The 16,136-nt window shown below is 39.5% G+C and overlaps 1 protein-coding gene across 1 annotated transcript in view; it reads left to right on the top strand.

Annotated features, from left to right (window-relative positions):
- Positions 1–16,136, top strand: part of LOC131437484 (acid sphingomyelinase-like phosphodiesterase 3b) — a 241,104-nt gene that overhangs the window by 199,003 nt on the left and 25,965 nt on the right. The window contains exons 7-9 of the mRNA XM_058606862.1: positions 12,548–12,746; positions 12,807–12,916; positions 13,016–13,194. Of these exons, the coding sequence (XP_058462845.1) occupies positions 12,548–12,746; positions 12,807–12,916; positions 13,016–13,194 (488 nt within the window). The remainder of the gene's footprint in view (positions 1–12,547; positions 12,747–12,806; positions 12,917–13,015; positions 13,195–16,136) is intronic.

The following is a 16,136-nucleotide window of genomic DNA, read 5'->3' as shown; positions in this document are numbered from 1 at the left end:
TGGCTCAGAACTCAGTGCAGAATTCAGGTTCGAAATCCACATCAAGAATTCAGTTCTAGAAGTTTGGAACTGAGCTCAAGTTTAGAAATTATGAGCTTGAATACCGAGCCAGTTCCTTAATTCAGTTGGATCTAGTTCCAGTCCCGAATTTAATTCCAGCATGTAGGCTCTGAATATTGGATATGAATTTTGAAATTGAATTTGGAAATCGCATTCTAAAATTGAATTCAAGAATTAAACTCTGGTTCAGAAGTCAATTTCAGAATTCAGATTCAGAGTAGAGATTTAAAATTTGTTCCCGAGTCCAGAGCCTAAAATTCATAACTTGAACTTGGTTCCAAAATTCTGAAGTTGAATTTCAAAATCAGAACTTTGGATCCGAATTTCGAACTAAAATTAAGGCACTTGTCATGAACCCAGTTCCAACAATATCGTTTTAGAATCCAGAATAAGAGTTCAGTGCCAGAGTCTAAGCTTAAATTTTGCTATCAATACTTTGAAACTGAATTTTGAAACTGAACTCGGAAATCAAATTCCAGTTCTTCATTTCACAGAGCGAATTTTAAAAAGGCTCCCCATTGTAAAGTAAGACGTTTTCACGTAAAAAATGACAACTTCGAATGAAATTTCTGAATAATCATTCCCGAATACTTTTGGAAGGACTCGAAACATGATTTATTAAAAGTATATATATATATATAAGTTCGTGTCAGTTTTATTCGAAAATTGAAACTGCATTGACAGAAAATAGTTATAGCCACTACCTTTTCGCATCTTTCTGGCAAACTATACTATGGGTACCTCTTTTGAAAAATGACTTCATCGTAATTGGAGAAGGCCTAGCTCCACCGACTGGAAGAAATAGTAATCGGAAAGAGCAATGACTCGGCTATACGGTGGGTTCGACAGTGTTTCCCATTCGAGCGTTTCCAACTATGTTTTTATCGGCTGTGCAAGCATTGTCATGTTGCAAAATTATTCTATTGTATCTATCGGTGTTCGGTGTTTTACTTGCAATGTTCGGGTCAAACGCATCAATTGTCCTCGGTAGACCTCCCCGTGATCCTTTCAGTCGGTTGCAGTAACTCATCGTACACTAAATCCAGCTGGTCACAACATATACAGAGCATAAACTTCAGAGCATGGATGTTTTGAGTGATCGTCCATGATGATTCGTTGCCATGTAAAAAAACATTTCTTTTGTGTCGTTGAAGCAGTTGAACGACTAATGGCTTCAATTCGTAGTTGTCTACCCTTCGGATCATTTCCAGTACTTTTAAACGTTTCCAAATGGCTGACTAAGTATCTTGGAGTGAGTTGGCAAGTTCTTCTTGAGCTTACGACGAGTTTTTTGATCGAGAAATTCCTCCAATTTTTCATCTTCAAACTCGTCTCATTCTCCTAAACCAAATAACCACTTTTAAACCATGCAAACCACTTCCAAAGCGTTTGCTCAGCTAGAGGTTACTAACCACGCATTTCCACCAGTATGCGATGAATTTTGGAAGCGGAAATTATTCATTATTATTTATCGATTCACGGAAAATTTTGCAAAAGTTTTATTGAATTGGGAAAAGGTAACGAAATTTCTAAATCTGCCAATCATGTCAGTGAAAGAAAAGCGAATGCTCAGTAATATTATTTACAGTTTTCTAAAACCTGGTAATTTATTGACAGTTGACTGTGAATTGGAAAGCGAAAATTAAAAAAAAAAACACAGAACAATTCTTGCAAATTGGACTCTTAACTGTTTACTAATTGAAAAGAGTATGTTATTTTATTCATCAATATCTATATTTTATATTAAAATAAAAATAAAAACAAGTTTAAAAATTATGAGTACCCGAATATTTCGTAACACTTTCGTAATGATTATTCAGTTTTTTTCCAATCATTTAACACTCACACTCTGGAAAAATATGTATTAAGATTCTAACCCTACCTGAACGATCGTCTATTTTAAAAAAGTGAGGGTTTGAACCCTCACTTCTGGACTCTGGACCCTCACTTCTGGACTCTGGACTCTGGACTCTGGACTCTGGACTCTGGACTCTGGACTCTGGACTCTGGACTCTGGACTCTGGACTCTGGACTCTGGACTCTGGACTCTGGACTCTGGACTCTGGACTCTGGACTCTGGACTCTGGACTCTGGACTCTGGACTCTGGACTCTGGACTCTGGACTCTGGACTCTGGACTCTGGACTCTGGACTCTGGACTCTGGACTCTGGACTCTGGACTCTGGACTCTGGACTCTGAACTCTGAACTCTGAACTCTGAACTCTGAACTCTGAACTCTGAACTCTGAACTCTGAACTCTGAACTCTGAACTCTGAACTCTGAACTCTGAACTCTGAACTGTGAACTCTGAACTGTGAACTGTGAACTCTGAACTCTGAACTCTGAACTCTGAACTCTGAACTCTGAACTCTGAACTCTGAACTGTGAACTCTGAACTGTGAACTGTGAACTCTGAACTCTGAACTCTGAACTCTGAACTCTGAACTCTGAACTTTGAACTCTGAACTCTGAACTCTGAACTCTGAACTCTGAACTCTGAACTCTGAACTCTGAACTCTGAACTCTGAACTCTGAACTCTGAACTCTGAACTCTGAACTCTGAACTCTGAACTCTGAACTCTGAACTCTGAACTCTGAACTCTGAACTCTGAACTCTGAACTCTGAACTCTGAACTCTGAGCTCTGAACTCTGAACTCTGAACTCTGAACTCTGAACTCTGAACTCTGAACTCTGAACTCTGAACTCTGAACTCTGAACTATGAACTTTGAACTTTGGTTTATGGATAGTAAATTTTCGATATGGAAAAATTTTAGTTTGGGAATTTTTCTGCGTTTTTGTAGATGAGTTCCAGAATTACACGGGCGGAAGTTCGCTAATTACTCCAACTTTTGGTTTGATGGTACATTCAAAAGTTGGAGTAATTAGCGTACTTCCGCCCGTTTTTCACGAGTTTTGTTTTTAAATTAGTCCCAATTCTGCTTCGGTTAGAATATTTTAAATATTAATGCAATGAAAGCCTAAAAATATTTTTTGTTGCTGTTGTTGTAAGATTAAAATACCTTGAACATTTCTTCTGTTAATCGAAACTTAATAAAAAATTGATTTTATATAAAAGTATAGAATATAATAAAATAGAATACGAAAGCCGAATTCTCCTTTGGATCAGGCTCAGAACTATCATCTCCAATCCGAAGAATCGCTTTATCTGTGAGCTACCCTGGAACTACGACGATGCCACATCTAAAAAGCAATCAGGAGAAGTAAAGTACCAAGACGGTGATCTATCAAGACTGTTAGAAACTGACAATTTAACATTGTCTCTATCTGAAACGTGATAGTGGTAGATAAAAAGGATTGACTTTATGTTGATGGGAAGGATTACTGCGTGGTGTCGATGCAGCTCCAAAATAGCTCAAAAATTGGTAGGTCACTTCCCACACCTGAATAGTAGTGTTTCATTTTCGATATTGCATTCTACAGTCTTTTTATCGATCTACTATTTTTAGGAAGCAGACATAAAACGAAATGACAGTTTCATTATGAAACATAAATTATCCTCCTATTTTACGATCCAAACTCAGGTTATATCATTCCCACCAGCTGTATCTTTCGTCCTGTAATCCCATTTAATCATTAAGGGGCATCCCAATTCCTTCAAATTTCAAACCGAGATCCCAAACTGACCACACTGACGCGATGTTTTAATCCCGGTAGATCCTAAAACTCTTGTTTCCGACAGGGGCCAATATCGGCAAGCACAATAAATAATCGTGACTTAATTTCCTGAAACACTTCCCCGCTGGCTACCACCGGGAAGGAAACAAGTAACTCTAAAAATTGAGCTCCTCATCGTTAAGCAGTAAATTCTCGCGCTGTAATTACTGTTATAAATCCTCGCACAGATAAAAGATAATCACTTTTGCGAAGACCGTTTCGTTCCACTCAGTCATTCAGAGCTCGAAGCACTCGCAAGGAGGGGAGCACCCTCTTGTCTTCGAATAATTTTAAGAGGGCGAAAATTACCGCAGAAAAAAACGGCGAACAGCTTCCGCCCGTTAATACACACATAAATCCCTGGCAAGTCGCGATAATTATGTTGTCTTGCTGCAAAATAAATGACGAAACGAGCACATTAATCGATTTTTAATTTAGATTTAATTTTTCCGAAAAACCCCTTTCGAAGGGTTTCAAACTCAGCCTACTACGGTTTGGCAGTGACAAAAGCATTCTCATTCGTTTCTCATCGGAGCAGTGCGATTACACTGATAGAAATCATCATCAAAGTCTGGGCGTTGTCAACCGGGTTGGGGTTAGGTTGGATAATTGCTTTTAATTTTTTTTTGCCTTTCGGAAAATCTTAAGGTGACAGCTGCTGGCCTACTCGTGACCTCGCCTGGTTTGAATGGGAAAAGTTTTTCTTCCAGTTGCCACTGGATTCGAGTGAAACTGGCTCCGGGGAAAGAGAAAAAAAAATTTGCCCCATCAACTTTGTCAGTCTCGGTGTCAAGAAGCTCGGTAGTGCTCGGGAACAGCAGATACACACACACACACACCACTACTGATGCAACTGAGGACAGCTGTCTCTGCGATAACGCTATTAAAGTTTGATACACCAGATGAGTGTCCAGGATAAAGAGTGAGTTGGATATTTTTGCTCCGTCGTCAACTTTTTCCCCCCGGGGGAGGAGAAAAAGTTTCATGGTTTGATGCAAATTCCAGAGCCAATATAAATTTGTTTCTTGGCTTTGAGTTCTGCGGTTTCGCTTCGCGAAACACGGAGTTTACCAACCAATAATTCTTGCTGAGTTTGTGTACAATCCGAAAACCGCACCGCGTCTAGTTCCTAGTTGCTTAGTTCTTGACGGAAGTTGTACTTGGCTTGATTAGCCGACGTTCCATGAGTGTAGTTGTGTGTAGACATGCATTTTCCGGATCATTTGCTTAAGGAAATGAAAATGCTTTTACGTGAACATTTGCTCCCCTGGGACCCTTGCCAGGGAAAAAAAAGTTCACGCTGATAAACAGAAATTAATATGTTTCCCCCAGTTGGCTATCTTTTGTCCGGCACATTCTGGTTTTTATATGAGAGTAGAAAACTTTTTCTTCACGGAACAATTTTAGCACCGCCTCTCGAGCCAGCCATAATGTTTAGGGTGATGTGCATATTTTCCTACATTAAATGATTGTTAGTTAGTATTTCAAAGCACGAACTGAGAAACGAGCAATTTGTTTTGTGTCGCACGATTTGATGTCCCATCTAGTGTTCATATCCAGAAATACAGTTCTTTGAGACTGTTCTCATAGTCTTGGAAATTACTGTGTGAAAGCTTATTCTACTGGTAGCCAATGAAGAGAGGGAGCTTATGTCATAAGAACTAATTATGCTAGTTTTTTTACCCGTACCAATTTACCTATTTGCTGGGTTTGCAGAACTAATTCTTTTATTAGTTTGAGCGAATTTTATACGTCTTGATTGTTCTCGATTTTGTATGCAAAAAGTTTGATTTTAAAAACCTATTCCATTTAATCTTTCAAATATGGATACTAATGTGTATATCCGGATAATTTGCGATCTCTATTGTGTCTTTTTACCTTTATATATATATATATATATATATATATATATATATATATATATATATATATATATATATATATATATATATATATATATATATATATATATATATATATATATATATATATATATATATATATATATATATATAAATAGGTATAGAATTCGCTCAAACTTTAGAAATTTTTTCCGAGGACCGGAGGGCCGAATGACATATACCAGTCGATTCAGCTCGACGAACTGAGCAAATGTCCGTGTGTGTATATGTATGTGTGTTGTCAACTAAGAGGTCGAGATCTCAGAGATGGTTGGACCGATTTTGATCAAACTAGTCGCAAATGAAAGGTCTCCCCGTCACCCAAAACGCTATTAAATGGTTTTGAGATTGGATGTTTACTTTTTGAGTTATTCGAAGTTTTATGTCAAAATTTTCAGTTTTTTGACAGTATCTGTCACAATTGACCTTGAAAACAGAATATGTTTTCAGACTTAGATTCCGCACGATAATACCTATTCAACAAGCCATAGATTGTTAAAATCCGTCCATTTTTAACGGAGATATCGAAATTTTTGTGTGAACGACTTTTCCCCCTATTCCAGCAGCAGAAGTTTTGAGCGCTGTATGACAAAGAAATGGTTGGGAGCAACGGAAACACGACTTTTTATACTGTTACATACAATTGTTTCTAAATACCAAAAAGACTGTGTACAGCATCCTTTTTCATGACATTTAGCCTCGGACCGATTTTAGCACAGCTCGTTTTTGGCAACATAATCGTTCGAATACGACATATCTAAACCAGATGATGGCAGCATTTTCGACTTGATAGCAATTCCAAAATTAAATTATTTAAGCTACTTACAGCAATAAATGCTGGAAGAACATAACATCCATATACCATTTTAATTAGTTCGTCGAGATCAGCAAATGCGTGTGTGACAAATAATTTCACTCAATTTTCTAGAAAAATTTCTTTTCTACAAATTCAGATTCATACGAAAAGTCGTATGCTCCCAAACAAAGTTCCTGAATTATGTTTGGTTCCGACCTCTGCTTCCGGAACTACAGGATGATATGTGAAACTAAATCAAAATTGTGTTTTCTCGTAGATGGTTGAACCGATCTAAGATTCTATGAAACATCTTGCTCTTCAGTCAGACCCAACTTCCGGTTTCGGGAATACAGGGTGATTGGTATAAAAATGTCTATTCCACATAAATTAATCAGGTTTATCGTGTTAGCAGATTAGGATAGTTGATAAAACAATTAACTTTTTTCAGTTTTAGTGGTATTCAGAAGGCACCTAAAAATTTAATTCGTGCTATGATTTCTCAAAGATGTCTTCACTGATTTTCAAATATTTTGAAACAAATGTAAACTATACAGCTACTCAGGTGAATTTGTCTGACTTCGGCCATACCGATTTTAGAATTCCGGTTCCAGTATATAATCGTTTTTCAAAGCTCAATTGTTTTCTCAAAAAAAGCCTAATCAAATTTCAGAAACAAAAATTCAAATTAAAATAAACTTATATACAAAATTAATTAATTTTATCCAATTATGACTTCCGATTCTCGAATTACATAATGAGAAATTTTTAAAATTCAAACCGATATAGAATATGACAATCCCGAAAAGCTTCAAAGTTGGACTCAAAACTGTTGTAATTTATTCTTCATATGGCCATACGAATCGGTTTGGGTTATGCTGGTTCCTGAATACCGGCTCTGGAAGTACCTTAAATTACCCTAAACTCTAAAGTGGAAATTACTTCGACATATCATGGAATGTTTAATCGATTGTCCCACTTTTAGATAGAGTAATGAGTGATTTAAATGTCAAATTGCAGCTTAAATCGACGGTCATTAAAACTTAAACACCGAAGAATATTCATGCAAAAAACACATGCGGATTGATAAAAAAGGTATCATCTCACTGCTAGGAGGATTAAACACGTTTTTTATTCAATAATCAATGTTGCTAACTACTTTTCGTTACACTCCTTATATCATTTGGATCATTTGGAATCTGTTGATTCAAAAGAAAAGGAGGTTTTATGCCTGTATGGTGGAAAAGAAACATCACAAAAACCGATTCTTACAATCAATGGCTTCGACTAAAAAAAGTGTTTCGCAAATAGCGTTAACTTTACGTCTGCTTAGCTGTTCAAGTTGAACTGTCTAAGTTTTTGCATTAAGCAGTTCAATTTGAACTGCTCTGCACTGACGAGTTGAAGACGAAACGTGAACAATTAGCATTAGCATTAGAGACCGCCCGTGTGTTGCTACTCCGTTATTGATCTGGACCAATTGAGATTGCAAAATGATTTTTTGAAGTAACATGTTTGGGAATAACACATTGTTTCACACTGTGCAAACTGTATTGAACCATGCATGCTGATCAATACCGACGCCGGCCACGCCCGAATGCAGATCTACTTGGGAGGGAAAGGATTGTTAGTTCGATGCATGTTGCTACTAAGAACCGAGGAATCCTCTGCATTCCCACATGCATCACAGGAGAGGATACTTTGTTAGTAAATGTTTTAATAATGTTATCATGTGTTTATTGCTCTGGGTAGCCGGCTACCAAGAATGTTTTGAAGTATTATCGTTTTATGTGTTACTTTGTGCTGGCAATATAATGCACGAAACAGTCAATCTCCGAAATTGACAAAACTCCGGACAGCCGGCTGTCGAGTATGCAGTCACTCGTTTATGCAACTACCGTTCGCGTTTTTTTTAGTCATGCAAAAAAAACACATGCGGATTGATAAAAAAAGGTATCATCTCACTGCTAGGTGGATTAAGCACGTTTTTATAAATGAAACTACGTGATATAAAATAAACGAGCGAATAGGATTTAGACAAAAAAGTTGATTCATTGCATTGAAATATTCTAAACAGTTATTATAAAATCATTTTAAATCACCAAACAAAGGTCAACAGATTTCACACGCGTCTTGATTCTTTATTATTTCCGCTTTATTAATTTAATTATTTATTAAAATTATTAATTGGTTATATTAGTTTCGGCTACCGAGAAAAATATTAATTTACTGTTTGAAATATTAATATCAAGTGTTTTTTACTATGTATTCAATATACCGATATATGTTATCTCTGTTATTAACTTTGTAATATAAACGGATTTGCGCAATGGTTGATTTTTATCATTCATTTTATAATCCTGAAAGACAATCAATAACATGGAAGAAGAAATCATTCCTAATAAAACTTTTCTCCGAAGCTAGACGGAAATTGATAGGTTGAATAAAGAGATGATTTAGTAAAATAGAGTAATCAGAAGTAAAACATTGAAAATATCTGATAACTGAAAGGAAAAAGAAACTCCTGCAATTGTCGCCTTTTACGACATGGAAGCAGGAACCCAGTGGATCTATTCTTGGTTCATTTTTTTCCGCCGGATTCCACACGGCATCTAGGCTGGTACTGTCCGGAGAGAGCTAATAGGTACTATCAATCTCCTAGTGGACCCCAGCCCTTAGTTGAAGACGGAACGTGAACAATAACGATAAAGTAAATTTGAAACCAAGTTTTCAAGGTCAATTGAGGCAGATGTTGTAAAAAAACTGCAAGTTAGTAAAACTCGGAAAGTAATCATTAAATAGAAAACAAAAACAATCATTAAATAGAAAACAAAAAAAAAACAAGATCTTTTATTTGCAACTAGCTTAGTTGTCCCGGGCTGACGGTTCAATGCATAAGGCACTGGTCTTACAAACCAGTTGTCATATGTTCGAGCCCCGACCTGGAAGGATTCGTAGTGTCAGTAGAATCGTAGCACCAGCCATGCAATGGTTCTGTACAGTCTGAATCGGCTGCGAAGTCTGTTGAAACAGAAGGTCGAATTCCACTACAGGAATGTAATACCAAGGCTTTTTAGTCAAAATCAGTGCAGCCATCTCTGAGATCCACGTCTCTTTTTTTTTCACACACAATTTTCAGTTTAAATAATCTTTATTTTCCTTTATGCCTTTCTCTATAGAAAGGTATTAGAATTGCTGGAAAACCCGACTTTCGAAAGGAGCCTCGGAAACTCCTAGTGTTGTATACCATTCGACTCAGTTCGACGAGATTGGAAAATGTCTGTGTGTGTGCGTGTGTATGTGTGTGCCCTTTTCGAAGATATTTTTACGCGCTCAATTTTCTCAGAGATGGCTGAACCAACATAACATACTAAGGCTCGTTTGAAAGCTACTATTGGACCATTGATCAAATTCGAATATCTAGTGCTCAAAAGTTGTAACACCTTGAAAAGAGTCCCCATGCAAAATTTGAGCTAAATCGGACATGGGTAAGGGGTGTTAACCGGCGATTAGGGTTTGAAAATTTTCGATCTAGATCTACCATAGGGGGGGAAATGAATATGAATAATGGGAGTACATGAGATTTCCGAAATTGAAATTTTTTTTTTGATGTCAAACGTTTTGGGTTGATGTCAGAGTGAGTGCGGAACGCGTAGCGAAGCGATTCAATGCGATGCGATTTGACAGGTTTGCTTTGATCGAATGTAATTAGCTCGCACGCGCGTCCAGGCGCTTAGCGTGACGCTTTCACTCTGACAGCAACCTTAGAATTGCATTAAACGTCGAGCACCAACTAAGGTGATTAAGTAGTAGACTAAGAAGGGTATTTTAGATTAGCATCACTCTTCTCAAAGTCAAAAATCAAAATCATAAATGAGCCCCGTTTAGTGTCAGAAATTATTTTATAAAAAGAATAAAAAATCATGAGACTATTTCGAAGAAAGAGAAAGGCATTATCACACCACTGGGTGGATTAAGAAGGGTTTTTTTTTGTTTATAGAGTAACATGAATTTGTTTTTTTAAGTGATTCAGGTTGACCTTTGCATCTTTGATATTTTTTACGCACATACTCACAGACATTCGCTCACGTCGTCGAGCTGAATCGATTGGTATATGGCACTCGGTTTTGCTGCAACAAAAAATTTTTGATGTTCTCGTTTTCCGTGATTTCTGCGGAACTGATTTAAATAATATCAGTTCTCATACGTTGACCTGAGTCAGGATAAATTCTTTGTTGCGATTTGCTAGGATATTTTTCAAAAGTACAGGTGATACAATTTCACTCTGTTGGTTAAAAATAGGTAGTATGAAGCAAACGCTTGGCAGTTGACTCATCAAGGGTTCAATATTTTCCTCTGTCCGCTACTAGCTACCGTGTCTTTTGGTACGCAAAATCCGATCCCCAGTGCGGTAAATCTTGCCTTGGCAGTTGCAATCAGTTTTTGCAGTAGCTAGATGATATAAGTGCTCTGATATTGTATCTGTATTCGTTTGTGTGTGTGTGCCTCTGTAAATCTCGTCTGTCTGCGGCCCGACTGTGGTAGCGAGACGGTGGTGGTGGTGGCTTCTATTTCGGATTCAATTATTCATTGGAAGATACTCATCTTGTCTGCTGAGAACATGAAGCACGATAAGGACAAGGCAACAAACAACGGGCGGGATTGCGGTTCCACGGGATGAGGATAACTTGTCAAACAGCAAATTGACTTTATTAATTCATGAAATGTAGATATGATTTATATTGCAGATGAGTAGTGGAGCTCTAACTGTATTATCCGATCTAGTAATGCCGACTGCGAGGATCATGTTTTGCACTTGGTTTTGCAGACAACTTGAATAATGCATACGAATGGGGGTTGTGGCAATATCGCATTACACTGGGAAAACCGGATTCCTGCTTTAAGTTGCCTACATAAATTCCTTCCGTTTCAGATTCAATTACCACAGATTTCCACAAGCGAAATCCATTAAATTCCATAACCATTGACTGACCATCAAATCGCCAGCCACGTACCTTTCGACGTTTTCCTTTTCTCAATAAAATTTATAACCCTGGTTGAGGCCCGGTTCGCTTTCTCTCCCCCCTCGGGCCCGACGGATCCTTAATTCTTTTCGTTTCGAAATAAACTCTTGCAGTTAAGCTCACTTCCGGTGTATGAAGCAGCAAATGGGGAACTGCGGTAGCATGCTGTATCTGTTGTAGTTTGGGGTACGGTTAGTGGCTACTGCCGAAGTTCAACACATCCATTAGTCATTTCTTGTTTGATCAACCGAAACGGGGCTCTCTTCCCTTCGCACCCCATGCTTCGGTTCCATGCTGGATGGAATGAAAAGGAATGGACTGTCCGCCGAAGATATGATTTGATTCGGATGTAATCGTCTCTACTTCTTCTGGGCTCCGGCATTGTGAGGGTAAGAGACCGTACCCTCCTTAGGATCCAGTGAGCCAGAGATCAATTTCATCCGAACGGAGTGAAGAACCAAAACAAGAAGAAGAAGAAGAGTATTTTAAAAGCCCATACAGTCCCAAACGGCGTTCGTTTTTGCTGGGCTTCCTTGAGGCTACCGAACGAAGACGCCCGAAGGTGAAGGATGATAAATGACAGCACGTTGCTCGTTTCGTTTGTGTTCGGTCCGAACGTCTTTTCCGTCTTTTACAAATAGGATGAGAAGAGAACCGTTAGGATTTTATTTCATTTTTATTGATACCCATATTCGTTCGTTCCTTTTCCATGTGAACAAACAACAATAACAGACCGGATCAATAGACCGAAGCTACCGTTTGTGCCAACCATTTTCCTGTTCGGAAATGTAAAAGAGTTTGGGGAGGGGGGTTGGAAATCCATCGACCGGCTGAAATCTGTTGAGGTGTGATGTTAGTTTCAACTGCCGAAGTGCTACGTGTGTTCGACTAGGAAAACATTTTATAGACAACTTCTGATGAAGAATGATGGGTAATATAGACGGGGGGACGGGACCAGTTCCTAATTTAATAGACCGAAATTGAATTTGGTTATTTGGATCACATAAAAGTTAAACAACAACAACAGACATCATTTGGATTACAACTTTTATCGGGTCATTTCATCGTTCGTTTTGTTACTACTTTCCACAGGTATATATAGTAGGACACATACCACCAGGATCGGACGAGCGTCACATTGGCCACTCGATGCCGTACGGGCACACGAGCTTCACCGAGAAAAACAACCTGCGCTATCTGCGGCTGGTGAAAAAGTACTCGTCGATAATTCAGGGACAGTTTTTCGGCCACCTACACTCGGACTCGTTCCGGGTCGTCTACAGTGACAATGGTAATTGGAACGTTTGATATTGAACAATGCACATTTTAACAAATTGGTTCGTTAACGCAGGCAAACCGGTCTCGTGGATGATGATTGCCCCCTCGATAAGCCCACGACGAATGGCCGAGTCGAACAACCCGGCGATGAGGTTGTACAAATTTGACACCGACACTGGACAGGTACGAATTTTTGGTCGTGACTCTTTACACCCCGAAAAGTACAACATCTCCGCGTTGCTTTCGTTTTTTTTGTGTATTCCGCAAAATAACAAAACACAGGTCCTGGACTACACTCAATATTATCTGGATCTGGCGCAAGCCAACCTACAGGAGGAAGCGGTCTGGGTCCCGGAATATAACCTAACAACTTACTACTACGGCCTGGGAGAGGTTTCGTCGGTGGCCCTGCACAACTTGGCCGATCGATTCACCAACGCGGACGACACACAGTTTATGAAGTAAGTAAAATGTCAGCTTTGGCAGTAGATAAACATTTTCTTTTTAAAGACTGTCCCAGAAAGTATGGACGCACTTTGATTTCGCTGTAAATAATTCACAAGTGTTAGATATTTAAATTTTATTCGATATACTGATAATATTAGACTTCCCAAGATGTGCTTTCGTTAATGCCCAAAATTCCTCAATTGGTCGAAGTTGTGGCCAATTTAGTGGATTCATGTCTTTTGGGACGAAAGTGACAATTTTGGTAGTATACCATTCTACCGTCGATTTTGAGTAGTGGCAAGAAGCAAGATCTGGCCAGAAGACAACAGGATCCTTGTGGCTTCGAATCATGGGTAGAAGTCGTTTTTGTAAACATTCCTTGATGTATATTTCGCTGTTCATTGAAGCAGTGGTGATGAAGGGTTTCGAAATCTTACCGCAGCTACAAATTGCTTGCCAGACCATAGCTTTCTTACCAATTTTTTCGACTTCAATCGATGTCTCGGACTGGTTTAACACTTGCCCTTCTCGCACCGTATAATATTGTGATCCCGGCAAGGATTTGTAATCGAGTTTCACGTAGGTTTCGTCGTCCATGATTATGCAGTTCAAATTTCCAGCAAGAATCGTATTGTACAGCTTTCGAACCCTCGGCCTGATCGATGCTTCCTGTTTCGGCCTACGTTTTGGTTGTTTCTGCTTCTTATAGGATCGAAGATCCAAACGTTCTCTAGCACGAAGAACATTTGACTTCGAAGTTCCCACTTTTTTGGCCACATCCCGAACTGAAGCCTCCTTCTTTTGCTCGAACGCCTTTAGTATACGTTTATCCAACGGATGATTAGCAGGACCTTTTTGATGTGGAACACATCTTTATTTTCTATATAGGGGTGCAAATCAGAAACTCAAGAAAAACTACACGTAGAAATGTGGTCAGGTTTTAACCACTTACAGCTCAGTCTATTTCGTATCAATTATTAATATTATTTCATCATTTGATAGGAAATATTTCTACGTTTCGATTTGAATGCATCAAGCCACGTATTTTCAATTATACATGATTGAAATTTTGATTAGTAGCAAGCAGTGTCCTATTTGGCTGCTAAAAATCTTTGGCATACCGGATTTCCCTGCCATAGACGACGGTTTTAAAGGAGTAAGCGATGTATCAAAGAGAGAGCATCGCTCTGATTGGTCAATCGATGCAAAAGCGAAGCTGTTGGAAGCACGCGAATCTATAAATAGAAGCGAAATTAAAGCTAAGGTTTCATTCTGTGTTTAGCTCTCTCCGAGTAAAGACGCATTTTTGAAAGTGTTAAGTATTTGAAAGTTTTCACGCGTTGTTCGCTAGTTCGTCAGTATCCCAAGTAATGGGAAAAGCGGGCTCTAGTAAAGGGCAATCCAGCTCAGGTGCTGGCAAACGTCAGCATGATCCAGATGTCGGCGGAGACGAGGCGGCTGCAACCAAACGCCTGTTAGGCAAAAATAAGTTCGCTGGACTTGAAGTTCAGGAAATTGAAAAGAAGGAGAAACTACCACCTTTCTACATACAGGGATTTCCTGCTACCCTTCGTACGGATCTCAACAGTTTGATCAGCCACGGTTTACAAGCAACAATCCGTATGTGTTCAAACGGATACAAAATCATCGTGCCATCTCGACTACATTACAACTCAGTAGAGAACTACGTGAAGATGATGAAGCTGGAGTATTTCACCCACGACATCGCTTCCAGTAAACCTTTCAAGGTAGTTCTTCGTGGTCTACCAGATATGTTATTGGAAGAGCTCCAGAAGGAACTGGCAGATAACAAACTGAAGCCAGTGGCAGTATATAAAATCAAACGGCATAACCAAAATGTCAAATACCGGGATCAGCTCTACCTGGTACATTTTGAACGAGGTTCTACAACGATTAGCGATTTGAAGAACATCAAAGCTCTATTCCACATCATGGTAGAGTGGGAACGATACAAACCCGTCCACCGTGAGGTAACACAGTGCACCAATTGCCTTAAATATGGTCACGGCGCACGAAACTGCCACATCCAAAGCCGTTGCTCAACCTGTGCCGGAAAACATCGAACTGAGGAATGCGAGCCGATGGGAGAACCGGCCATCAAATGTGCCAACTGCGGAGGCGAACATCACGCGACCAACAAAGCGTGTCCACAGCGAGCTGAATTCATCAAAGTCAGAAAAGCAGCGATGGAGAAAAAGCAACCAAAGCAGAAGCAGAAACAGATGCCACCGAAAGTACTGGATATGTTCTTCCCACCGTTGAACCCGATACCACCTCTTTCCACTCCTCCACCGCCTCCCCTTGGTGGACAACAACAGGTTCCTCCAGGATTCCGTAGCTATGCTGATGCAGTAAACCAGCCCCCCACTGGTAATCAGCTCTACTCAATGGAACAGCTCGCCTTCCTATTTACGGAATTGGACAAGCAAACTCGTGCCTGTCGTACTGCGCAGGAACAAGTATCAGTAATGATGCTTTTTTATTACCGTCACGGGCAGCTCGTCAATAAGACTCCTTAATTGGAACGCCCAATCTTTGGGTCCCAAGAAACTGGAATTCGCCGAATTCCTCAATACCGAAAACATCGATGTTGCTGTAGTCACCGAAACACACCTGAAGCCAAACACCAGCTTTAGTCTTCCGGATCATGTCATCGTACGTATGGATCGCACCTCTTCTGGGGGAGGGGGTGTGGCCATACTCATCAAAAGAGGAATTCGGTACAAGCTACTGCCTGCTTTCAAACTACGTTTGCTGGAAACCATCGGGATCGAAATGGAAACAACGAGAGGACCCATTGTCATCATTGCAGTCTACTGTCCGATGCAATCCAGCACACGGAATGGTACGGCTGCAATGCTGAAAAACGATTTGTCATTGGTCACCCGACGGAATGGCAAATTTATCATCGGCGGAGATTTCAACGCTAGGCACG

The sequence above is a fragment of the Malaya genurostris genome, chromosome 3 (assembly GCF_030247185.1).
Source record: "Malaya genurostris strain Urasoe2022 chromosome 3, Malgen_1.1, whole genome shotgun sequence".
NCBI classification, from domain to species: domain Eukaryota; kingdom Metazoa; phylum Arthropoda; class Insecta; order Diptera; family Culicidae; genus Malaya; species Malaya genurostris.
Note: the sequence above shows the minus strand (reverse complement) of the source record. Positions and strands in the feature narration are given on the sequence as shown.